This window comes from Acartia tonsa, chromosome 7 (assembly GCF_053477335.1).
Source record: "Acartia tonsa isolate MP-2025a chromosome 7, ASM5347733v1, whole genome shotgun sequence".
NCBI lineage: Eukaryota > Metazoa > Arthropoda > Copepoda > Calanoida > Acartiidae > Acartia > Acartia tonsa.
This window is the reverse complement of record NC_137266.1, coordinates 50,170,524-50,198,089: the sequence shown is the minus strand read 5'-3', so window position 1 is coordinate 50,198,089 and position 27,566 is coordinate 50,170,524. Positions and strand designations below refer to the sequence as shown.

The window sequence follows — 27,566 nt, the reverse complement described above, 5'->3', positions numbered from 1 at the left end:
TCTTTACTTTTGAAACTTTAATTTAATTACTATAAAAATTTATAGTACGTCTAGACAACGGTTGTGCATACAACAGTATGGATAGTGGTTTTTGGAAACATAATCATGTAGTTTTTTAACAAAATCCAGTATATTAAAATATCATATTCATAAAATACTTTTTAACTTTTTTATTTTGTGCTTTTCCACAAAGTGCCTAGTTGTCACATATAACCCCAACTTTGTTATTTTTGAAACTGAAAATTAAAGGGGGAGGGCAATTTTTGTTTTTGTTTTATGGCTTACCCCTGCCGAGGGACCTAATAGCTTGGATCCTGAAACTGCATTTCCAAATCTCTACGGGGCTAATTTGTACGCAGTATAACCTAACCTAGAGCAAAGAACAACTATCACTACAACCCCTTTTTAGTAGCGAAGCTACTCTATAATTCGAAATGTCCGTTCGTCCGTCCGTCCGTCTGTCCATCCGTCTGTCCGTCCGTCTGAGACAGAATAGGGGAAACGTGATTTTCTTGGCTCCTGTAAAAGATAGAATGCTTTTTGACAATACTCCCATTACTAAGGAGCAAGATCAATTATAAAACATTAATGGCGGTCGGACCGCTCTTTAGCAGGTTTTAGGCTGTTTTTGTATTTTTCACATTTTTCTCTATATCTTTGGTGTTTATGGTCCGATTTATAAAAATTTTTCAGTTATAGATATCAAAATGAAATTTCCTGTCGTTTAAAGAAACAAACATGACGGTCAGACTGCCTTTTAGCAGGTTTTAGGCTATTTTTGTATTTTTAATATTTTTCTCCATATCTTTGGTGTATATGGTCCGATTTCCAACATTTTTTCAGTTAGAGATATCAAAGTTAAATTCCCTGTTGTTTTAAAGAAAATAACCATGACGGTCAGACTGCCTTTTTACAGGTTTTTGGCTATTTTTAAATTTTTCACTTATTTTTCCATAGCTCTGATGTATATAGTCATAATTTTTTGTGCTTCGCTACTTATGGATGTTGTCATCCTCGTTTAAAATTCATTTTAAATCAAGGAGTTAGGTTACGTGCTCGACTAGGCATTTTCAGGGAAAACACATTTTATTTCATAATTGATTTTAACCAAATATTGTATAAAAGTCTAAAACTATCAATTTACAAAATTTTAAACTTTTTGCTCGCTAAATTTTGTATGATGTAATATATTGAAAGTTTCTTTCGAATTTGAAAAAAAAAATTTATAAAAATCAAAAATAGATTTTACAATTGTTATCTATAATACAAAGTAGAACGATGTCTGTCTGTCCGTCTGAAGCTTAAGATTGCAGTAACCGCTGAACCGATTGGGCTCTACTTTTTAGGGATTTTACCTACTGGTCCTGTGAGGGTTTAAGCAATTTTCTTGGAGGGAGGGGCAACCCCAACCCCCCCCAAAAAAATCCCCCCCCCCCCATTTTTCAATTGAAGAAAATTCCCTTGGTCCTTTTTTTTTGTAGGAGATTTCCTTGGTCCTTTTACGAATTTCACCTTCATTTTTTTTTATCACCTCTTGGGGCAAAGCCCCTAGAGGCTAGGGGCGAAGCCGCTAGTAAGTACATACAATAGAACAGCGGCATATATTTTGAGCGGATTAAAAAAGCATTCATAAAAATTCTGTAGGTGCTTTTTTCTCTATGCCTGAACAAGGACGTCCAAACTTTTTATTTTTTTTTGGGGGGGGGAGGCAGGGTAATCTTTATATCACAGAGGCAAGAACGTCCAAGCTTTTTTTATTTATTTGGGGAGGTAATCACCCCTTCACCCCCCCCCTTTTGGGAGGTCCCTGTGCCTAAAGGACCTTTACCAAACCTTTCAAATTTTATTCCTTTGATTGCACTTTGAAAGATGTGAGAAATTGCCAATTTTACCTCTAACAATTTTATTAATATTAATAAATAAAAGACATATAATTTTGTTCCATCTGTATTTGATAATTATAATAATAATATCACAATCCTTAATATTATATATAATATAAAACTTATAAAATAAACCATAAATAAATTTGATTTACATGGCCGTCTTGTATAATAGATACAGTTTATATCACAAACGAGTTTAATTATAAACGTTTAGTGTATTTTATTTTATATTTAAACTTAGTTAAGTTAATAGTTCTTATAGAGCATATTTGACTTATTTCATTACTTAGAAAATACATACAACATTAGATCATACAAAATTGTCAGAAAAAAATTTAAATTACAATGTTTGAAAATTTATGAAATTACGACTCTTTAATTGTTAATCTAAGGACCATCGAGTAGTGGTGGAAGAGGGGGAAAGAAATATTGGTCGTTGGAATCTCCGGCTTCGAAGGCTAAAGGCAGCGCTCCTGAAATATATTTAGATTATCAAAAATATATATAACTGCTCTTTTTTAGGTTTGGTTATGTTAATCCTCAAAAAGAGCAATATTTAGGTAGTTTTGGGTGTAGTGTTTAACTGCTCAACCGAAAATGAGCTAAAACCGTATTAGGACAAATGTAAAGATTCCCTAAAGATTTAAAGATAAGTCAAGTCAAATAATAACTTATATAATATAACTTTTTGCTTTTAGTTTTTGCGGTTTTTGGATATTAAAGTTTTTATTTATTATAATCTTTACCTTGACTTTTTATTTTTCAAAGGGAATATGTATGACAGCTAGATATGTTTGCAAATTTTTAACCAATAAACAATACAATATTATTTTTATGTAATTTTTCGAAGCAGCTTATAGTGCCTAAACGTAACAATGACGTCATACAATACAAATGACCAGTGATAGGCCAGTATATATTTTACTATTGGTCTATAAAAATGTATACTGGCCTCTCATTGGTCATTTGTATTTTATGGAGTAATTTTTGTATTGGCACTAGAAGCTGCTTCCAATTATTCTATTAATAGAATATAAATATCAAATATCAAGATATAAATTTATATTTTGTCTGAATACTATTTCCAGCATAGCTTCGAAACCGATTAATATCCTCTGGATTAGAACCGGTTCTCAGCCAAACTTAAAAATAATGTACTACAAAACTGGTTTTAATCTTATAATTTTTCATTTTAATATCCGCGGAAAGCTGTGTATAATACGATGCGAAAAATAACAATTCTGTAACTAACCTGCATTTAATCTTGGAGTTTTAATGAATTGTTCTTGATTTGGATCCATGGACGCAAACAATCTTGTTTGATCAAGAATGTCCAAATTTGATGTTACCAAAACTCCGTTGTCCTAGAAAAAAGTATTTCATTAATCTAAAAGGGAATGTTATTTCCTCGGCTGCTATTCAAGATACATAGAAATAGAAAAGCGTGTTCCTCCAGGAATAAGGTATAACCAACAAGCAAAATAAATCTAAAATAATATTTAGGGGGTAAATGGAGAGGTCGTCAATTTTACGATGTGTTGCCCCCCAACGACAGCTGAAAAACACGTATAGGTTTCGTGATTTTCTTCCGAATTAATTTCGTTATTGGTATGAGCTGGTGTTCCTCTTATATTACTTAGTTGAACAAACAAAACTCCTTATTAATAGGAACGCCTGTAGTGACTAGGCATAAAGAGAAAAAAATAGCTGCACGCCATCTCACTCTAATTTTCAATCCTTTTGAAAATTAGGTTGTACAGGGGGGAGGGGGTTGTAGGTTCTGTGCTGCTCGCTAGGCACTTTTGAGAGTAAGCATCCTTAAAACATTTTGGCAGAATAGAGGTAAAATTTAATTAAAATCAAAATGCACAGAAGAAAGGGATTATACATCCTTTAACATCTAATAAATAAGTTATATAGAAACAGGTATAGATATAACCAATAGGTAAAATAAATCTTAAATAATATATAGGGGGCAAATGGAGAGGTCGTCAATTTCACATTGTGTTGCCCCCCAACGATAGCTGAAAAGGTTTCATGATTTTTTTCCGAATTAATTTCGTTATTGGTATAAGCTGATATATATAGAAAACTCTTTGCGTGTTACAAAAACGTACAAAACTATGAACTTACCCTTCCTCAAGGCCTGTTGAATCTGGCGGGACTCCTGTGGGGTGTGGGTGTCTCGGGTAGCTCAAGCAAACAGACATACATCCTACTACTTTGTTCATGCAAAACTTTGACTTACCCTTCGTCCGGGCCTGTTGAACCTGCCGGTACCCCTGTGGGGTGTAGGTGTCTCAGGTAGCTCAAACAGACAGACGGACAGACATTCTAATACTTTGTTAATGCAAAACTTGGACTTACCCTTCCTCCAGGCCTGTTAAGCCTGGCAGGACCCCTGTGGGTTGTAGGTGTCTCAGGTAGCTCAAACAGACATACAAACAGATAGACTACTTTGTTAATGCAAAACTTGGACTTACCCTTCCTCCAGGCCTGTTGAACCTGTTAGGACCCCTGTGGGGTGTAGGTGTCTCGGGTAGCTCAAACAGGGGCTCCACTCCACGGTTAAGGGGAGGGGGGATTCTAAAGTTCACGTTTCTTCGCGGTGTTTCAGTTCTAAAATTACAAATTATTAATTAATTTGTATTATAATAAGAATATCCTTTTTTATATAAATTTATGACAAAACATAAAAATTTATAAAATTGATTTTTATTTAAATGTTGAGTATTTTAGTTTTGTACTCAATTTGGTTGTGTCATTCTCAGGGAGGGAGGCGACATTGGGTTGTTTATTACACTAGTCCCCAAAGTCTTATAGTAAAGTTTTCTTATTCGTTGGCCTAACAACCTTGGGGACGTTTACTTGGTTGGTTCATTTAATTGAGTGAATTCAACCACTAATTGCAGTCTACTGTTTGGGAAATTTTTGTGCATCATCATAAGGGATGTTCATCAACTTATCGGCCATTGTCTTAACCCTTTAATCCCTGCAATTTAGTTCTGTCATTTCGTTAAAGTACTTGAAATTAATTTACAATTTAATTGTTGTACTCTAAAATGGTTAAATAAATAAAATATATGTAAGTAACAAAAAAAAGGATGACAACATCCATAAGTATCAAAGCACACACATAAAACAAAAATCCTTGAAATCCCGAGTAAAGTTAAACCCAAAAAAATCAAAGAGAAGAATCAAGGTAACAATAGGCAAAAAAAAGGCAGTGCGCCTGAGGCCAATTTAGCGCTATTGCCGCCGCGTTAAATATCATTCTTATTCCACCGATTTTGAAAAAGGAAGCATTTTAATTTATTTTTATTTTCCAGATAATTATAATGGCTTTTGGAAGCTTATATCTTTTTTTTCAAAAATGATACACACATTTGGTGAAATGATCAAATAAGGGTTAAACTAATCAAATTAATAAAAAAAATAAATTGCATGTCTATTGTCCATAGCAGGACAGACAGACCAACAGACAAAGTGATAAGTTACTGGATGCTTAATAGTAGGGAACATTGAACAAAAAATATCCATTCGAATATTCGAATATTTAATAGTTGAGAAAACGTTTTAAAAGAAGCAGCTAATAATGCCTAATAAAAATGACGCCATACAAATACAAATCACCAATGATAAGCCAGTATACATTTGACCATTGGTCAATTACATTGTATACTGTCTTAAATTAGCCATTTGTATTGTATAATTTTTTTTCTCAAGCCGATTCGTTTTAAAAGAACCGACTTTCGGATATTTAGAGATATAAAGTAGTCTCACTACTAACTTTAAGAATATAATATTTTACAAAAAAAATGCTGAAAACGTTTAAGTATTATAGCGGGTTTATTCATTAAAAATTAAAATATGTATAGATAAAAACAGAATAAAAACAATTATTATTTATAAGCTCTCTTTTACTGCAAGGGAATTGGGTTGAATATCAGGGTATAAAGGGATTCGATAATAGCTGATAAATTAATATACATCCCTAATGAAGATGCACAAAATTACCCCTTTTCTGGATTACAATTAGGGAATGGAACGTTAAGACACTCAACTTAATAAACCGACCAATCAAAATTCAATAGAACCCCCATAAGTTGTTGTAATACTTTGGGGACTAGTGTAATAAACAGCCCATTGTCCTCTCCCTTCCTGATTGAATGTTCTATTTTAGTTAAGATGAAAGTACTTTTAAATATAGATATACGATATAAAATCAATTATAGGTGATATTTACAAACAAAGGTTATCTTAGATTATATAGGGCAGGCAATCAGGAATCTAAGAGATAAGACAATGTCCGATAAATTGATTAACATCCCCAATGATGATACACAATATTACCCCTTCTGTAGATACATGGTTGGAACATTTGGACAATCAACTGAATAAATCAACCAATCAAATTCAATAAATGTCCCCAAGCCAAAGAATAAGAATACGTTATTATAAAAACTTGGGGGGCTGGTGTAAAAATCAGCAATGTGTCCCCTTCCTCCTTGTTAGGCAATAGGATAACTAGAATGATAGTTTTAGCAGCTTTTTGAAAAATCAAGACTAAATAAGACAAAAAGTTGTACAAGATTAAAAATATAAAAATATCTTATTCAAAAAAAATATAATTATATACAGTAAAATTCAGATTTTAATATCTAACAACATTTCAAAGTATTTGATTTTTGGTTGCCAAACATTACTTAGGACTTATGGAGTAGCTTTGCTCTAAGAATTTATAATTAAAGTGGTTTATTTTTTTAGAGATTTCAAATAAAATACTTCAGAAGTTTACTAAAAAAGTAACTTATTTTAATATCGCAGCTACTCTGCAAACATAGTTTGATCGTAGGTACTTATTTTAGCTGATTTTTATGTTAAAATAAGTCACATGTTTGTATTTTGCTGCGCTACTTATAAAAATACTTTTAATGTTATTTATTTAGCCTGCCAATTCCTTCGTACGTGCGAGGCTTCTTGTCTATGAAACTTTAACATAAGGGACCAAGTCTCTCCTTTTCAATCCAAACAATCAAATTATTAGATTAGGTAACGTACAACAGTCAATCAACTCTTTGATCGCAAACCCTTTGTCAGCGCATTGTAATGAGTTACGCCTTTTTTGGGACAGTCATTCTCTCTACTCTACCTGTAAGTGGACATAGCAACTGTAGGAACCACTTCAATTTCTTTAATTTAGTCGCTACGTTGAGTGGAGTTTCGAACCCTTCACCCACCTGACGACAAACGGATGCGCTACCTTTGAAACTACTGCCGCTGGTTTAATGCCGAAGGGAAGGGAACAATGGGCTGTTAGTGTTTATAACATTAGTACACAAAGTTTAATAATAACGTTTTCTTATTCGTTGGCTTAACAACTTTAGGGACTTTTAAGCAGTTTATATTGGCTGATTCATTAAATTGAGTGTCCAAATGTTAGAGGGAATTATGTGTATCATAATTGGGGATGTACATCAATTTTTCGGCCATTGTCTTATCCCTTTAGATCCTTGGGTTTAATGTGTCAAAAGAAACATTTCTATTATTCATAACATTTAATTTTTTTATTTTCATGTACTAAAATTCTCGTTAATACGATTATCCACTTATGAGGACTCTTAAAATAGATATACAAGATTTAAAAGGACTAGATACATATTCTCTAAATAAGCCAATAAAAAAACCGTGGAGGAACAACCTGGCCATATTATTGTTTAGAAAGTGTACAGATTTGGTACGAAAGAAATAACAAATAATCAATGACAGGAGAGAAATCTAAGAGTGACTCTGAACCAAAATTTAAAAATAGTTATTTATTTCATCGCATTATGGACAGCTTTCCATGAATTTAAAAATGATTTTTATTTTAGTATTCGTAGAAAATTGTCTGTAATACGATGCTATACATATTTTTTCAGTATAAAATCTTTTCTAAACCTTTTCAGCGGAAATTCATTGAATTCGAATCCATAATAGAAAATTACTTACGGTGGGGGCCTGGTGGTGAGAAGGGGGAGGTTCCTGTATACATCCCGTGGCACGCCTACTTGCGGAGCGGGGGGTAGGCGGGTAGGTTGACCGGGCCTTCGTGTAGGGCCTGAGGGTAGGGGTGGCTCCCTGGAAGAATAAAATCATATTAGGGCAGCTTTTCCATTTTTGGGTACTAGTCTCGCTTGGATTCGGTTTGAAGTCTAGGCCAACATGTTCCATATTAAAACAATCAAAATTGTATATTGTTGTTTTGTCATGCGCCTGACTGCTATATAAAAAGTAAGGTCAATATATATGCCAAATTACAGTTAGAAAATCCAGAAAAAAAGTTTTGCAGTCAAAGAGTTGCCTGACGTGACGGGTGTTACTTTAATTAACTCCCAAAGTTTGTAACACCGGAACCTCAACTTAAATAAAAAATAATTTAAAACAAAGTTTATTATTTGAAAAAAACAATTACTGAGTATGATTTATCTATTGGTAAAAATCTATCCAAAAACGTTTTTAGATCCTTTTGACTTTAATATTGAAATTGCTTTAAAAAAAATAAAATTTCTATATGGTTTTAAAGTATTAAGATTATCTTTAAGATTTATTGGTTTAAAATTGTTTCCATTCAAAATATAAATTGAGCTCTTTTAGATTACCTAAATGTAATCATAGAAAATATTATTTTAAGACTAATCTTTAAATACTTTTTAAGGTTTATGTACAGTTTCTATCTATCTATCTATCTATCTATCTATCTATCTATCTATCTATCTATCTATCTATCTATCTATCTATCTATCTATCTATCTATCTATCTGTCTGTCTGTCTGTCTGTCTGTCTGTCTGTCTGTCTGTCTGTCTGTCTGTCTGTCTGTCTGTCTGTCTGTCTGTCTGTCTGTCTGTCTGTCTGTCTGTCTGTCTATCTATCTGTCTATCTATCTATCTATCTATCTATCTATCTATCTATCTATCTATCTATCTATCTATCTATCTATCTATCTATCTATCTATCTATCTATCTATCTATCTATCTATCTATCTATCTATCTATCTATCTATCTATCTATCTATCTATCTATCTATCTATCTATCTATCTATCTATCTATCTATCTATCTATCTATCTATCTATCTATCTATCTATCTATCTATCTATCTATCTATCTATCTATCTATCTATCTATCTATCTATCTATCTATCTATCTGTCTGTCTGTCTGTCTGTCTGTCTGTCTGTCTGTCTGTCTGTCTGTCTGTCTGTCTGTCTGTCTGTCTGTCTGTCTATCTATCTATCTATCTATCTATCTATCTATCTATCTATCTATATATCTATCTATCTATCTATCTATCTATCTATCTATCTATCTATCTATCTATCTATCTATCTATCTATCTATCTATCTATCTATTTATCTATCTATCTATCTATCTATCTATCTATCTATCTATCTATCTATCTACCTGGTAGGACCGCTAGGTAGAGGATCGTAATCATAATAATCGTAGAAATAATCGTCTGTCTCGTATTGAAATTCTGTTGATTGCCTAAAAATAGAAATCCACGAATGACAACATCCATAAAAGTGAAGCTCAATACTTAAACGGTAGGACAAACGAACATAGATTGTCAGAACTTAATAAGAAGGATATGAAACTATAATAGAGTTGCTACACTTTATCAATGGTACCTAAGTATTACAGGATCCGTAATTCCAAGTTTGAAATCTATTGGGAAATTCTAACATGCCAAATTAGCAACATCCATAAAAGCGAAGCTCTGAAACGGTATAAAAGACGAACATTAACTCATGTAGAGTGTCAGAATTGAATATACAAAATAAGAACATATAAGTTTTGACAAAATTATACGTAAGTTTGTTCCAAAATTTCTCAAATACAGAATTTTGTTTAAGGCTATACTGACATTTTAGGACTTGATTATAGAGATGCTACGCTCATAATATTGTACCAATTGTAATTGGAATCAGTAATCCAAAAATCAGATTAATCGGATGATTTTATCACATGAAAAACTGTTGGTAAAAAAGTTAAAGATCAACTTTTTTAAAATGGACGTATGGACATTCTAGTAAATCGTACCTAACTGTTTCAGGAATCGTAATGCCAAGTTTGAAATCTATTGAACAAGGATGACAACATCCATAAAAGCGAAGCTCGGAAACGGTAGGACAAACGGACATTAACACTTGTATAGTGTCAGAACTGAATAATCAGATAATAAATGTATATGAGTCGAAGCAAAATTGTAAGTAAATTTGTTGAAAAACTGCTTGATACAGAATAATGTTTATGGACATACTTACATTTTTATAACTTGATTATAGAGTTGCTTCGCTTTTAATATTGTACTTTGTTGTCTCAGGAACCAGTATACCAAAAATCAGATCAATCGGATAATTAGATCACATACAAATTTGTTGTTAAAAAAGTAAAAAAAATCAACATTATTAAAATGGACGTACAGACATTCTGGTAATTATTAGAGAGTTGCTACGCTTTCTAAACCGTACCTAACTACTACAGGAATCACCATGCAAATATTGAAATCGATAGGACAATGCTAACATGCCTAAATTAACGAAAAAAGCTATCCATTACGGACGTGTGGACCGACGCTAATTATATAAAAGCTTCGCTTTAAAAAATACTAGATGCCTAAATTAAAAATAAGAGCTAACCGCTACAGAACAAAAAGTTTTCAATGCAGCATTTTTATTACTTTAAAAAATCCTATCTTTATCCTATCATTATATTGAGAAAAAAGATGTAGCTGTTATATTTATACCATTATGAATGTGTTTAATATTCTATTAATAATATTATGTTAATAGTACTTAAACAATACTTAACATCAGGGATAAGATATTGTCGATAAATTGACGTACATCCCCAATGATTATACACACAATTGCAAGTGGTTGAAACATATGGACATTAAACTTAATAAACCAATTAATCAAAGATCAATAAAAGTCCCCAATGTTGTTAATCCAACGAATAAGAAATTGCTAATATGAAATTCTGGGGCTCTGTGCAATAAACAGCTCAATGTCCCCTCCTTCCCTGAATTTACTATAGAAAACACTTTACTTATAATTTAATTAGTTCCTGTTTAACAAGGATGACAACATCATTAAAAGCATAGCTCAACAAATCATTTAGATGGTCAGACAAACAAACGTTGTGAAAGCTATTTTAATCTTAAAATTTAAACGATACAATAAGGTAAAAAGAACCAAAATAAAACTCATTTTAAATGATAAATTTAATTTAAAAACATTAAATCAATAAAATTTTAATTAATTCATAGTTAAAGATAAAGTAAGGGAAGACAAACCTTGTAAAACACATTTTACTACTTAGAAATACTAATATAATAAGATCAAGTATATTGTAATTTGATTAAAAATATAAAAATAGTTAGAATATATTGGTAATATTCTTAGTAACAAATGATGATAATATCTATAAGTAGCGCAGCAACTGCAACATAAAGTATAAATTATATAATTTTTATGTAATTAACAGAAATATCAAATATAAATAAATTATGTTATTCAACAATAGTCCAATAAATGGTTTAAAGTAAAACTTTGAATAAACAGGTTCAATATTTGAGGAACGCACTAATATAATCTAACTTTAGAGTAGCTGCACTACTTATAAACTTTTCTCAGAGAGAGGGAGGGGACAATGGGATGTTTATTACCATAGTCCTAAAAGTTTTATAATAACGTTTTCTCGTTCGTTGGCTTAACAACTTTGGGGACTTTTTATTGGTTGATTTATTAAGTTGAGAGTTCAAACGTTAACAGATTCTACAGAAGGAGTGTTGTGTGTCATCATTGAGAATGTACATCAATTTATCGGCCATTGTCATATCTCCTTAGATCCCTACTTTCCTTACCTAGTTGGCCCTTGAGGTAAAGGTTCATAGTCAAAATAATCCGTGGCCGTATCAAACTGCCGTCTGTTACTGCCGCTTGGCTGTTCTTCAGCTGTTCTTGGCTGCTGGCTGCTGCCCCCTAACTGGTTCCGGTTATTTCTGGTGGAATCTGTTCTTCTAGTTGGACGCGTTTCTAAAGTAAATTATGTTCCAGTATGGCGTCGAAACCGATTAACATCCGCTGGATTAGAACCGGTTCTAAGTCATATTAAAAAACCGTGTATACCATCGAATTACTGACAATTTTCCACGAAAATTGAAATATAAATAATAAAATTAATAATAGTTTTTCTCGTATTCATTCGAATCCGGTGGATAGGAACCGGTTCTCATCCATACGAAAAAACTATGTCTAGCATCGTATTATATCCAGCTTTCTACGAATATAGAAATGTACAATCATAAGATTAAAACTAGTTTTTTTAGCCGGTGACTTCGTCACCTCAGGGCTAAAAAAACCAGTTTTAATCTCATAATTGTACATTCTATATCCGCGGAAAGCCGTTTATAATACGATGCGAGAAATAACTATTCTAGTATGGGCCTTCGGCCCCTCGGGGCTAAATAAACTGGGAGTCGACATTCGGGAGTTTATTACACTAGTTCCCAAATTACGTTTTCTTATTCGTTGGTTTATCAACCTTGGGGAATTTTATTGATTTTTTAAAGGTTGTTTCGTTTAGCTGAGTGTCTAAACGTTTCAACCACTAATTGTAATCTACATAAAGGGGTAATTTGTGTATCATCATTTTGGGATGTTCATTGTACAACAATTTATCGGCCATTGTCTTATCCCTTTAGATCCCTGGAATTAACATCTTACCTTGATTTTGTTGCCTTCGTTGTGAAGTTGATTCATTGATAAATATTGCCATCAGCAAAACCACCTAAAAAAATCACTGATTAATAATGACATTTCAGGTTAGCGTGAATTTTTCGTGCCAAAAGGTGAGGGGGGGGGGGGCCCCTTCTGTTACATTACCCTAGGGGGAGCCATCCCTTTGCTACACCCTAATGGGGTTTCAAGTTATGAAAATATCATAATTTTGAGGGGGGAATACTTGAGATAAAGTGTTCCAATATACCAATTTATTTCAAAAGCTTAGAGAAATATCTTATCTTAAAAAAAATTTTTGTCAGTCACTAATGTAAGTGTATCATATTATGTTCATGAGATTTGTAACTCTCATATCATTGTACATGTGAAATCTTTTGTTGATATATTAAGAGCACAAAAGTTCAACTTGTTTTTGTTGATTTTTTTCGGATTTACATTTTTTGAATGTCACAAAGCCCCTTCATGACAAAAAAAAGAGTTTACTTTATTTGGATGTAATTTACAAACAGTTGTTGTCAACTAAAAATATGTGTAGTATGTCAGGGATATAAAGGGATAAGACAATGGCCGATAAATTGATGTACATCTTCAATGACAATACATAAAGTTATCTCTTCTATAGATTACAATAAGTTGTTGACACTTATCTTAATGAACCAACCTATCATAATTAATAAAAGTCCACAAAGTTGTTAAGGCAACGAATAAGGAAACGTTGTTGTAAAACTTTGGGGACAAGTGTAATAAACAGCCCAATGTCCTCTCCCTCCCTTGTAGTATGTACTATTGCAAAGGGCCACAGTGACCGTTGAAATATTATCATCTGTAAGTTCTTTTGTATAACAAGGAATACAAATTCCAAAGGCGCCGTAAGAGCTGAAGGTAGAAAATTATAAAATAGAGAACAATATAATGTAAATGTTACAGCCCTCAAATGTTTAAAACTTTTGGGGAAATTTTAAAACAATTTATATCTGAAATACATTTTCCCATTGTTCGTTGTCTTAAGATTCTATTATATAAAGTAGTAAGGTCTGAAGCGAAGTATCTCGCAAACCGCTTACTCGAAATGGTCTTTCTTTACAGAGAAGCTTGTTATAGGTCCAAGGATGTTTCTAGGCTATTTTTTTTTTGTAATTTGTCTGATTATGGTCTTAGGCTATTTTTCAACCCTTCTTTATCCCTTCGAATATAGAGTCCCTAGATTAGGGAGAAAAGCTGGAAGTAATATTGATGAAAATTAAATGCTACTTTCCTGCAAAAAATCTTTATTTTCATGCTATTCTTAATAAAATGAACATTCATGGAAAACAGTATAGAACACGATATGCGCGTTAAAAATAAAATTTAAACAATTCACCAAATTCCTTTCTCTCTAGGAAGAAGTCGCAAAAAAAACGTACCACAAAGAATTTAAAAAAAAATATTAAATAAAAATTTATTATTTAAAGAGACTGTTAATAAAAAATCAGGACATTTAATTAAATTATTAAAAAAGTTAAATAAACAGATCAACAACTTCATAAATAAGTAAGTGTTACAGATATACAGACACAGATTACTTAAAGAATAACTCCGCTACAGATCAAGACGATAGTTTTTGTTTTAAATTCATTCACACTGCAAAATAAAGATCCTAATATTTCATGCGTTAAATGTATTGAATATTAAACAGAAAGTTAGACGGAGTGTAGAATCCTGCATTGATCTAAAGGTATAAGACAATGGCCGATAAATTAAAATACATCCCCAATTATGATACACAAAATTTCCTTTTCTGTAGAATACAATTATTGGTTGAAACGTTTGGACACTCGTCTCAATGAATCAACCAATCAAAATTCAATATAAGTCCCCGAAATAGGCCAAAGAATAAGAAAACATTATCAAAACTTTGGGGACTGGTGTAATGAGTCCCCTTCTTTCCTGAGAATCCCGTGCATTTAAGAACACGTTTTGAGTAATAAAAGAAAATATAGCATTTTTGAAGCACCACTATTTATAGTTTTGTAATGCAATGGTCAGTTGTACTACAGGTCTACAAATCAGACAGCCACTAAATACTTTTTGGCCGCTACATATTTTTTTTGTAACAAGCCACTCTGCAAGATTTGTGTCTTATTCTAAAGACTACTAACGAAATTATAATTGGGAAGAGATTTATAATAGTAAAGAGATAAACAAAATAAAACTCTACCCAAAATTTTTACAATTGGGAGTTGCAAACGTTACTTGAATATAGGAATCTGTTTGAGGATATAATTAAATTTTTGGACTTGATTTAAAAATAATTGTTGTCAAAAGGATAAAATTATAATGTTTTAAATGGATGTAAGGAGTTTCTGATATACGATTATAATGTTGCCACGTTTTATAATTGTACCTTATTAATTTAGGATTTAACATCCAAAATTTGAAATCGATAAATGACAAAAAATACTTCTAGTTTTACTGTAATTTTAAACTTTGTTGTTCTTGTTTATTTTTATATAAGAAATGTTAGTTTATCTAAATCTTAAGTAGCAAACTTTATACATTTAGTTTAAGAATTTGATACCTAAACTTAAATAAGAAAAGAGTTTTGTATGGGGATTTAAGGGTAAATTTATTTTAAGTAAAAATAAAAAGCAAAAACAACAATTTTGGTCAAAATTCAAAGTACTGTTTTGATTATACTTAATCAGCTACTGAATTAAGGAAAATAAAAAGAAAATTAAAATCAAATTTGTCATTAAATTGAAGTACTGAAATTAAATTGTAATTTGAATTTAAAACAAATACATATGTTCAGTTGCTAAATAACAAAATTACTGTTCAAATTCAAAACTTTAAAAGAAGAAATCCATTTACAAGAATTAGGAAGAAGTTTAATTCCAGTATGGCTTTGAAACCAATTAATATCCGCAAGATTAGAACCGGTTCTCATGTATAGCATTGTATTACAGACAATTTTTTCATGAAAATTGGAATAAAAATCATAAAATTAATACTCTTATAACTTTGCATTTCAATACCCGCAAAAAGCTGGCCATAATATAATGCGATAAATAACTATTATTTTTCTATAAATCCTATTTTCCATATGTCCATATGTCACAAACGTTTTGAGTAAAATATCGTTTTTTTTCGGCCGATAAGATAGAATTACGAAAAACCTTATACCTATTCTTATGATCCATAAGCACATATACTGTATAGCTCTCTAGCGGATACGCTCTAGCTTCTAGGGACTCTTTGTGCAGACGCAGAGAGGGATAAGAAAAATAGCTTTAAACCAACCCAAGACAAATCTGATTTTTTTGGGAGTTAAAGACTAAGAGTCTCACCCCCCCCCCCCAGAAAATAGCTTAAAACAACCACAGGACCAGTAGGTATATTTCTTAAAGAGTAGAACCCGATCAGTTCAGTGGTTACTGAAATCTTAAGCTGCAGAAGGACAGACAGACTGACATCGTTCTACTTTGTATTATAGATAGGATAAGCTTTATGAATATTGTCATCCTTGTTTTATATTTCTATGATGCTTGACACAATGAAAATCAGAAAGAAATAGTACAATGGGCTGTTAATTACACTAGTCCCCAAAAATTTAGGAAAACTTTTTCTTATTTTTCGTTGGCTTAACAACTTTGGGGTCTTTTGTGAATTTTGATTGGTTGATTCATTAAGTTGAGTGTTCTTAACTACTTAAGAGGTAATTTTTGGTATCTTTATTGCGGATATTCATCAATTTATCTACCATTATCTTATCCCTTCATTTCCCTGACGAAAATATTAATATTTTATGGAAATCATTATTACAGTATAAGTATACTTAACATATTATTTATGAATATATTAAAAAAATCTTAACTGTTAAACGACATCACAAAAACATTAGTTTCCAAACACTTTGTTTTGAACCCCCTTCCACCCCCCCCCCCCCAAAAAAAAAAATTGTCTGTTTGTCTAAAAGATTATTATCACAGCTGTTATGCAAGTTAGACAGCTTTGTTTAATTCCTATATTAATTGTAATTTTTGTAGGCTTCTTTGAAAAATAGACAGCTGTAATTTCTTATAAAAAGATTCCCCTGACAATTAGGCATCTAGTCTATAACTTTTAAAGATTAATCTGTGGAAGTGGATTAATTCCAGTGATCTCAAGGGATAAGACAGTAAATTTATAAGCATCTCTAATTATGTTTAACAAAATGAACCCCTCCTTGTGCACTACTAATTTGAAACAAACCAATCAAAATTCAACGAAACTACCCAAAGTTTTTGGCAACATAATAAGAATGCTAAAGTTGTTTAAAGACTTTTGGTCCCGCTGTATTTTACAGTCTATTGTTCCCTCCCTACCTGGCTTTAGTCAGCTAAGAATTGAATGTAGAATGCCAGAGGTATTTAAAAATCAAACTTATCAAGCTAATAGGAAACTGTTAAAAGTTCCAAGTTTTTAAGGAATGTGATTTTACCACTCCCTGTTAATAGTGATGAAGATCAACATTGGTGCTCAATGTTTTGCACAAGATAGTGAACATAGTTTAAGTTTGATTTAAGAAGGTGTCAAGTAATATGTTCTTTTTATATATATGTACTTTTTATGTTCGCACTTTTAAAATGTTTTAGAAGGTACAATTTTATTTTATTTTTATGAAATGCCAATAGAATAACTAAAAATCACACGTTTGATTACCTAAACCAATAAATTGCTTTAAATCAAGCAACTTATCAACTTCGGGAGTTAAAATTATTAACTATATAAGAAGGTAGAAATAATATCATTTAAATATCGTCAGTTGTCAGCATTGTAATGCCATAAAGTCGATATAAACCCTTGAAACGGCTGATCGACGGAATAGTGAATTATAGATTTTAAAAAATGTTTGTTTTGTCAGTCATATACAATATATTGGTGTTCAGTATTGATCATAGTTAATATGGGGGGCTAATCCTTCGTGTAATTGATAATAACAAGGCACTAACAAAATGGACAGAAAAACCTGCTTCACAGATTTATACTCTTGTACTTTTGCTGTCAAAATTTAACTAATTTATTTAGTTTTGGTAAATAATAATAATGTCATTATCCTATTATATAAAGTAGTAATGATTTTTTTGTCTGAAGCTTAAAATCTCAATAACTCATGAACTAATTGGGTTCTCTATATTAGGTAAGCTTCATATAGGTCCTGTGATGGTTTTGGGCTATTTTTGTTTCATACTTTTTTTAGCGCCACTATCCTTCCCTTTCAATACAATGTCCCTAGATGCTAGGGGCATAGCAACTTGTATTGCAAAAAGTATATGTCAACAGTGCAAGGACGTCCAAGCCTTTTTTGGAGGTAAAGACACCAGGGAAGAAGGGGATATTGGTCTGTTTATTACACAAGTCCCCAAAGTCAATATGTTGGCTTAACAGCCTTGGGAACTTCTATTGAAAGGTTAGTTTATTTAGTTGAGTGACCAAACTTTTCAACCACTAATTGTAATCTAAAGAAGGGGTAGTTTTGTGTATCATCATTGGGAATGTAAATTAATTTCCCTCCCCTCCTCTCTTGGACGTCACTACAGTCATAGCAACTTTTATTTACTATTAACCAAAAGTACATTTTGAATATTATATAAATCAAAGAAATGATCTCAGAAAATCTTAGGAATACGTAATACTGCCGTAAATAACGATTTTACGAAAATAAATAATTTACAACAAAATAAATTTTGAAGATCTAAAATTTATTTTGACTTCAATATTAAATTTTTCGTTGGAATTATTATATTAAATTTGATTTATGTAAATTCATATGTCAAATCCTCATTCGCAATAGAATTGCCTTTTTAGCAGCAAAACTGCTAATCTAACAAAATTACATTCAGTTAGAAATCTTTTAGACCCCCCTTAAAAAGAAAAAAAAGTCTACTTTATCATTCCGAAAAACATTTCAAGTGAAAAATAATCATTATCAATCGCATTTCTTGTAAAAGTGAATCAAGCATTATTAGCTTGGTCATTTTACCCCTTCTATTATTTCATGAGTTGAAAATTGGAACAATTTGAACCAACCAATCACACTTGTACAGCGACTAACAGATAACACAAACCAAATATAAATTACTAGTGGCTTCGCCCCTAGTCTCTAGGGGATTTGCCCCAAGATTTATAATTACATCTTTTATTACCTGGAGATCCCCCACTCCACCACTATTTTAAATAATAAAAAAGTGGCGGTTTTTTGTGGGGGTTGAGGATGTCCCAACTTCCAAGAAAATAGCCTAAAATCACCACAGGACCAGTAGGTATATTCACTGAAAAGTAGAATCCGATCGGTTCAGTGGTTACCGAGATCTTAAGGGACAGACGGACGGACAGACATCATTCTACTTTGTAATATAGATAAGTAAAGTAGCTTTGCTACAAGTGAAAAAAGGTACTTACCACTACAAAATGCTTCATGATCGTCAGATGTGGTTGAAAAAAACTATACAACAAAAATAAGTCATATCCTAAATATCCATAATTAACTTTAAAAACAAATCAAAATAATAATTTTTAAATATTTTTGAAGATTTTTTTTATTAGTTTTCGAGAACTTTTCTATTTCATTTTTTAGAGTTTTGAAATTACTTACAGACCATTTAAATTCTATGATATTAAATTAAATGGTAATATTTTTTTCATAAAAAAAACTACATCGTTTTTTTCTTAATAAAAGCTTAGGTATCAGTTTTTATAAAAGTTTAATGATTTATTTCTAATTATTCTTTTTCCATAAAGCTAATTCTAATAGCTGCGCTAATTGCAAAAAATAATTGAACATTCCTATATTTGCAAATATTGACAATTATAATTGATCAGTATTTGCAGGTATTGTGCGTTTAAAAAAAATTATAACAATTACCTGATTTTTAAAATCGATTTAGCAACCTGGATATGAATTTTTGTTAGAAATTCGGACCGAAGAAGCCTCTTTTCGTACGTTAATATGCGCGAGGCGCGCAGAAAATTTTTTCTCCCCCTCCCACCCCTCTTTAAAAAATCAAACTGGGAGTATAATTGAATTTGGAATTAACTTGGGGAGTAAAAAGCCAGATTAAGGCATATGAAATGTCTAAAATTCCTTAACAGTATTTTGAAGCATGGCACAAAGCGACAATTTTTTGTTGTTTAAGATTTTTTAACATTTTAAATTAAAATAAAGCTTAGCAAAAAGACAATTAAGCGATATACAATGATAGTTATATGCCATATGATTAATCTATATCCTATATTTGATTTATTACTAGGACAATATGTTTTTGCTATTAAAACAAGGAAAACTTAATCCAGAAATAGCGTGCTATTTGTCGAAGAAAGATATGTTCTAAAAAAAAGGTGGATCATGGAAAAAAACGAAGTATAGCGTTTCGTCGTATTTTCATAGTAGATTTTCTCCTATTTACAGCCACTGCGGGGGGCTCTAATCCTGCGGGGCAATCATTTTCTTATCTAACTTATAAAAAGCTTTTGTAAAAATACGACTAAACCCACTACTTCATTTTCTTTCCATAATGTAGAAAAATAATTCTTGGAATAAGTATTGATTTTAAATTTACAGACATACCTACTTACGGACCTATGCAAATTATAGAGTAGCTTCGCCACTTTTAATACAATACATCATTAAAGATTTATTACATTCAAAGATATAGATATAAATTTTGAAAATATATTGATAAAAAACATATGACGTTTTTCAAATATCTTATTTTTTGAGCGTTGGTATTTTTTATTTTGGGTTTGTCCGTAAGTTTGTACTGTAGTGTGTCTGAGAGCAGGGAGGAAGGGGACATTGGGCTGTTTATTGTACTAGTCCCCAAAGTTTTACTAAAACGTTCTCTTATTCGTTTGTTGAAAAACTTTGGGGACTTTTATTAAAGCTCAATAGGTTGGTTCATTAAGTTAATTGACCAAAAAATTCAACCAATAATTGTAATATACAGTAGGGCTAACTTTGTGTATCATCATTAGGGATTTATATCATTCTATTGGCCATTGCCCAATCTCTTTAGATCCCTGAGTTTAAATTTTTTTGTATGACCTTGATTAATATATCTTTGAATATAATATTTGTCTTTTTTGTATCTAAAAATGCATTTAATGTATTTTTTTGTTTTATTGTTTTCCTAATAAGGATTAAGATATGGTATAGAATGATAGTTTGATTGAATGCAGGGATCTAAAGGGATAAGACAATGGGCGACAAATTGATGTAATTGTACATCCTCAATGTTGATAACATTTTTGTATATTACAAATAGTGGTTGAAATGTTTGACTCTTAACTAATTGAACCAACCAATCAAAATTCAATAAAAGAGCCAAATGTTGTTAAGTAAAAAAATAAGAAAACTTTGGGGACTAGTGTAATAAACAGCCCAATGTCCCCACCCTCCCTGGATTGAATGACATGTTATTTTCATTCAAATATACGTAAATATGTATGTCATTAATTAGGCTTAAGGAATATGCAATTTGTTTCTCTTTAGTAGTTAGGCGTTTTCCCTCAAAGACCATGTTGATCACAGAAACCTTATTTGTTTTCTACTTTAGGCCAGGTTAGGTTAGGTTATATTGGGTACTGGGTAGCCAATTAGGGTTAGAGACCCCTTATTTTTAATTTTATTCTAAAAAAGTCGAGGAGTAAAGGTCATTGTTAGGACATTTAAAATGAAAGCATCGGTGTAAGAATTAGGTCAAGATAATTTTTGGTAAGTCGACAAATCGGTAATGCTATTAGTGACATTCATTGAAAGTTTATTTACATTTGCATTTATCCCTGGATAAAAGTCATATATTTAAAATGCAAGTATGTTATGTTTTGTGCTACCATGCATCTTAATATTTTATTATATGTCTACATTTCTTGTTGAGTCGAGAATATAATCTTATTAATACAAAGTGAAGCTTCTCTATAATTATTTTATCTCCATTCGTCTGTCCGTCCTTCCGTCCGTAAAGTAGAGCTCTAAGCGTGTTAGAATTGTTCTTTCAAAATAAAACTCTGCATGATAAGACCTGAAACAGTTAGGACTTATGTGGAAAGCTTAGCAACTCTTTAATTTATACCATAAAAGTATGTATGTACATTTTACCAACTTAAACCTGACTAAAGTATCAAAAACAGTACTTGAATATTGAGTGTAGAAAAATATTCACTAAGAGATGATGATAACATCAAAGATATGTCGACAGCAGACCATGAAATTAACCGTGTGAAAAAAATGCATTTTCGGAAACACACCTCACACGTTCGGATACATTTTTGGTGTCCAAACAAGACAGCAAACAAATTCTAGCTATGAAAAAGGAGAGAAAGAGGGGACAATGGGTCAAAACGTTTCGACCAATAATATTGTAATCTACAGAAGAGTGAATTTTGTGTGTCATCATTGGGGATGTACATCAATATATTGGCCATTGTCTTATACACTTACATTCCTGATAAAAGATAAAAGTTTGCATGGTATACAAACAAAAGATTTTAAGTTTTTTTAACCTTAAGAATTTGTCAACACTTTCTGTAGCAGTTTAATAAACAGTCCAATGTCCCCTCTCTCCTTAGTGTTATACCATAAAAACATTCTATGAGGATAAATATATCTTATATGCTGTATCATAGAAACATAGCAAACAGTTTAAAACATACATACATACAGACAGACAGACAGACAGACAGACAGACAGACAGACAGACATACCTTGTGCTACATGGCAGGAATAACCTTGTTATCATTCATCTTGCATGCATAGAAAAACAATATGTAAATAGAATTATTAATAGGTACTTTACTTTCGACAAGCGGTTTCGCCCCTAGAGGCTTCTAGGGGGCAATTTAGGTGATGGGGTTGAATTTAACCCCTTCCAACTTTCAATTTAAGTTTTAAAAAAAAGTTGAAACAATCTTTTTTGGGAGGGGTCATTTTTTTCTAGGGGTGATTTCTTACATTCCAGAAAAATAGTTAAAAACTTTTACAGGACCTATGATAAGCTACTATGTAAAGGAGAATCATATAGGTTCAGCGGTTAGCGAGATCCTTCGATACAAACAGACACACAAAGATCCTGTTACTTTATTGTAAGGATTTCCTATATTTTCTGTTGCATACTTTTATCCTTAGTAAAACAACTAAAATTAATCTAAAATGCATATTCTAAAATGTTCTTTGAATTATAAGGTTAATTTTTTCTCATTAAGTTAATTAGGGTATTAAAATATGATTTATTATTTCATGTGTGTCTTTTCTTCACAGATTAAAGGGATAGGACAAGAAATAAATGTCTCAAAGTTTGTATTTGTGATATTTAGCATTAAACAAGGATGACAAAATCCATAAAAGCGAAGCACAGAAACGGTAGGACAAACGGACATTAACACTTACATAGTGTCAGAACTGAATAATCAGAATAAAAATGTATAAGAGTCGAAGCAAAATTGTGAAAAACTCACAAAAATGAGTGAGAAATGTTGAAAAACTGCTTGATACGGGATAATGTTTATGGACATACTTACATTTTTAAGACTTGATTATAGAGTTGCTTCGCTTATTACATTATACTTTGTTGTCCCAGGAATCAACATATCAAAAATCAGATCAATCGAATGATTAGATCACATAAAAATCTATTGTTAAAAAAGTAAAATAATCAACATGTTTAAAATGGACGTACAGACATTCCTGTAATGATTATAGAGTTGCTACGCTTTCTAAATCGTACCTATATATTAAAGGAATCACCATGCAAAGTTTGAAATCGATAGGACAATCCTAACATGCCTAAATTAACGAAAAAAGCTATCCCTAATTAAAGATAAGCTTCGCTTTTAAAAATTAGTAGTTAAAATTCTGAAGGTTACAACAAGTTCAATATTAGTCTCTAAAGATGTTTATTTAGAATGTAGCACAAATCTTTATTGATGTACGTCTGTACACCTTCAGAAAAATTGACTTTTTGAGGGCCCTCGTCACGTCGCTAATCGCGACGCTCCTCTGGGTCAAATCGTACCTTTCGAGAGGTTGCCCGACACAACGTACAGAGGAGTATCTTTGCTTCGAACCTTTTTTTGGTTTTCCGGCGTCACACAAAATTTGCGTCTCAGAAAATATATGTAATCAGTTATAAATAAAACAGGACTATTTATCTTATTAAATTTAAATATTTTCAATTTTCATGTTATATTTTTGATTAAATCATTTTATTTTAAAATATAAAAAGTTTTTTTATTATAACATTTTTTTCGAGAATAGTTCTTCTTTTTATACAACAATTTTGAGACACCTTGCGGAAAAATTTTAAACTACAATTAATACTTTTTACGGGATTTTAGAGAAATTTGATATTAATTTTGTATACATTTGAAATATACTTGCAGTGTTGACATTCCTACCAGGGATCTAAAAGGATAAGACAATAGCAGATAAATTTATCCCCAATGATGATGCACAAAATTACCCCTTCTGTTCATTAATTGGTGATTGATCAAAGTTCAATAAGTCCCCAAAGATATTAAGCCACGGAATAAGAAAAGGTTATTATAATACTTTGGAGACTATTTATTCTAACATAACGGGAAGAGAAGAGTAGAAAATAGCCTGAAACCATATCAAGCCATAAATATGAAAATTAAACAGTCTAAAACCATTCCAGTACCATGCGATGCTTCTCTCAAAATGGAGAACTCAATCGGTTCAGTTATTATCGAAATATTGAGCTACAGACAAAAAATACTTTTTTTTTGTATAATAGAAAACCCCATTAATTTTCAAATATGGTTAATGTGCCTTTAAGGAATTGCAATATTTATGTTCTTACAAATGTGTAAAACCCCATGGGGTTGTGTAAATCACACTTTTAATTGTGTTAAGAGGATTTTGACACACGACCTCAGAGCCTTATACACCTTTTATTGATCATTACTGAAAAACAGCAGATGGCAAACATTCATTTGGATATTGAATATCTTATTGTAAATTTATGGATATTTGGATATGACTTTCCTTGTTATATAAATATTATCTAAACACACAGGAGTAGGAGAGAATAGTAAGATGGAATAAATAACTAAAAACTATTTAAAAACAGGAATAAGAATTCTCATTTATATTTAAAATTTAAATGAAGATTTTGAAAATGTTCGAAAATAAGATATAAAAATGTTCGAAAATAAAATTTTGAAAATGTTCGAAAATAAGATTTTGTATTTTTTAGGGAACTCTTTATAGTGCCTATAAGAAAAGAACGTCATACAATACAAATAACCAATGATAGGCAAATACACAGACTAAATTATAAATGGCAGGCCAGTATACATTTTAATAGACTAATGGTAGGCCAGTATGACGTCGTTTTTTCAGGCACTAAAAAAAGCTTCATATTTAGATTATATTTGAGAATCCTTTGTCCTATTCCTGCGACTATTGATTTGTATATTGTTGGTACACTGAGTACAAAGTTACTGCCCGTACAGCGCCTCAAACTGGTTTTTACTTCACTGGCTCGCTGTAAGCTGCTGTTCTGTACTAAAGTTAGTTTTTTTTTAGTGTCATGGGTTCGAATCCTAGATTTTCATTTACTTTCTGGTAGGGTGGGGGGGGGGGGGGGGTGGTGGAATGTAAATTAAATTAGTAATCTAAGTTTTTAAACGCTTTCCCTTTTGATTTGCTGAAAAACTTTGATACTTTTCATAAAACTAGTTGGTTAAAACTAAAAACTTAAAAAAGTAAGGGATAATATTGTTTATCAACATTGGGGATAAACACAAATCTATCGTTCTTTGTCTTATCTCAATTTTATCAATTGCAATTTTCTATTGTTTTTGTTTTGTTTTTAAGCAAACTACTTTATGTACATTGTAAACAAGGTTTAAAAATCCACTGTGAATTTCAAAGTTTAATTTATAATAAAATCATTTCAACTTAAAAGCATAATTTAGTGGATCTTTCAGAAATTATTTTTGAAATCAATTAAATTAGATTTAACATATATATTAATCTAAGTAAAAGGTATTTTAAAAGATTATCCTACAGATTAGCACAGATGTTAATAACCTAATTTCTAAATATATTATGTGGAAACTTTTAACTTATAAAAATATTTAAACAATTAAACCAAGTATACCAAAATCTTATGACCTTAATTTTTGTTGATATAAAATTTATCACAAAGAATAATTAGGAAAGAAAACGAATCAGATTGTTTCATCGTATTTTTATAGTAGCTTTTAGGTTAAGTAACGTTAGGTAAATGTTATTTATTGCCCCGCAGAGTTAAGAAATTGGCCCCGCAGGGGCTAGGGGAGAAATACAACGAAACCCACTACTTTGTTTTCTTTCCATAATTCCAATATTTTAAGATATAAAAAGATTGAAACCCATGACACTTTTAAAAACCTTAGTTACTAGTGGGGTACACTGTACTGTTAATTACACATATCATGTACTCAAATGGTACACATATACATATAGCAACGCACACTTGCACGCACACTCACATACTGAAGTTGGAATATCATCATTGGGTTGTTGTTCTCAGTTTCATACATAGATAGATAGATGTTGTGGTCGTCCGTAGATGTTGTTATTCATCAGAGGGCCCTAACTGAATCATTTATGCAAGTTTACTTCAAAGATTTTTAACAAAATATTTCGACGATTTTTTTTCAGAGGCAACCTCAATCATTTATTTTTGACATATCCTTATACTAAAGTAACAGGATGTCTATGTGTTTGTACCAAAGGAACTCGCTAACCGATGAACCAATCGGGTTCTCCTTAACAGGTTAGCTTCTCATAGGTCCCGGGAAGGTTTATCTCTATTTTTGGGGAGGGTACCACCACCCTCCCAAGAGAAATCGCCCCTAAGCCCCCCCCCTAAAAAAATTAATTTTTTAACTAAAATTAAAAATGGGGGGAGGTGGCACCCCCTAACCCCCCAAAAAAAAAAATCCTTCCCAAAAAAAATTATTTTACTTTTTGTTTTAAAATCTAAAATAATAAATTAGGTTATAAAATTCGATTCTCCTCTCCTCAAGTGCCCCTAGATGCCTCTAGGGGCGTAGCCGCTAGTCTATAATACAAAGGAGAATGATGTTTGTCTGTCTGTCCGTCTGAAGCCTAAGATCTCAGTAACCACTAAACTGATTAGATTCTACTCTTCAGGGTATATACCTATTGGTCATGTGGTGGTTTTAAGCTATTTTCTTGGGGGATGGGACACCCCCAACCCCACCAAAATTGAAAATTTCCTTCCTCAAAAAAAATTCATATTTTTTATTTTATTTTAATGTTTTTTATGTTTTTATTTATTTTTACATATTTTGATATATTTTTATAAATTTTTAAAATTTTTTTTATATTTTTTTATACTTTTTTATATTTTTTTTATATTTTCAATTATTTTTCTTCTTTTAAATTTCTTTTCTTCTTTTAAACTTTGTTTTATCAAATTCAAAAAGATTCCTTCCCCAAAAAAGGCTAATGGCAAAGAAATGTTAAAAACAATAAAAAAAGAAAAATTCAAAGGTTTTAAATAATATAAATCAATTAAAAAAATATAAAGAGTTATAATAGTTATTTCTTGCATGGTATTATAAATGGCTTTCCGCGGATATAGAAAGTACAATTATGAGATAAAAACTAGTTTTTTTTAGCCCCAAGGTGCCGAAGGCACCATCTAAAAAACTGGTTTTAATCTTATGATTGTACATTTTTATATTCGTAGAAAGCTGGATATAATACGATGCAAGACATAGTTTTTCCATATGGATGAGAACCGGTTCCTATCCACCGGATTCGAGTGAATACAAGAAAATGTTATAAAGAGTTATAAAATGTTATAAAATATAGAAAACATCTGAAAAAATGTAAACAA

The 27,566-nt window shown here is 31.4% G+C and overlaps 1 protein-coding gene across 1 annotated transcript; it reads right to left on the bottom strand.

Moving 5' to 3' along the window:
* Positions 1–1,934: 1,934 nt before the first annotated feature.
* Positions 1,935–19,220, bottom strand: LOC145323932 (uncharacterized). Its single transcript, XM_080166534.1, has 8 exons — positions 19,095–19,220; positions 12,660–12,723; positions 11,798–11,969; positions 9,331–9,414; positions 7,878–8,006; positions 4,370–4,505; positions 3,139–3,250; positions 1,935–2,359 (listed from the first exon to the last, which is right to left on the bottom strand). Exons 1-8 carry the CDS (start codon positions 19,110–19,112, stop codon positions 2,274–2,276), a joined length of 801 nt encoding a protein of 266 aa, XP_080022660.1. The 5' UTR covers positions 19,113–19,220; the 3' UTR covers positions 1,935–2,273.
* Positions 19,221–27,566: the final 8,346 nt, after the last annotated feature.

Bases quoted from the DNA above. Each gene is read 5' to 3' on its own strand.
- LOC145323932 (XM_080166534.1), bottom strand. The intron at 11,970-12,659 runs GTAAGATGTTAA...AATTTACTTTAG, and splicing joins ACGAAGGCAACAAAATCAAG to AAACGCGTCCAACTAGAAGA. The intron at 2,360-3,138 runs GTTAGTTACAGA...AATATATTTCAG, and splicing joins AACTCCAAGATTAAATGCAG to GAGCGCTGCCTTTAGCCTTC.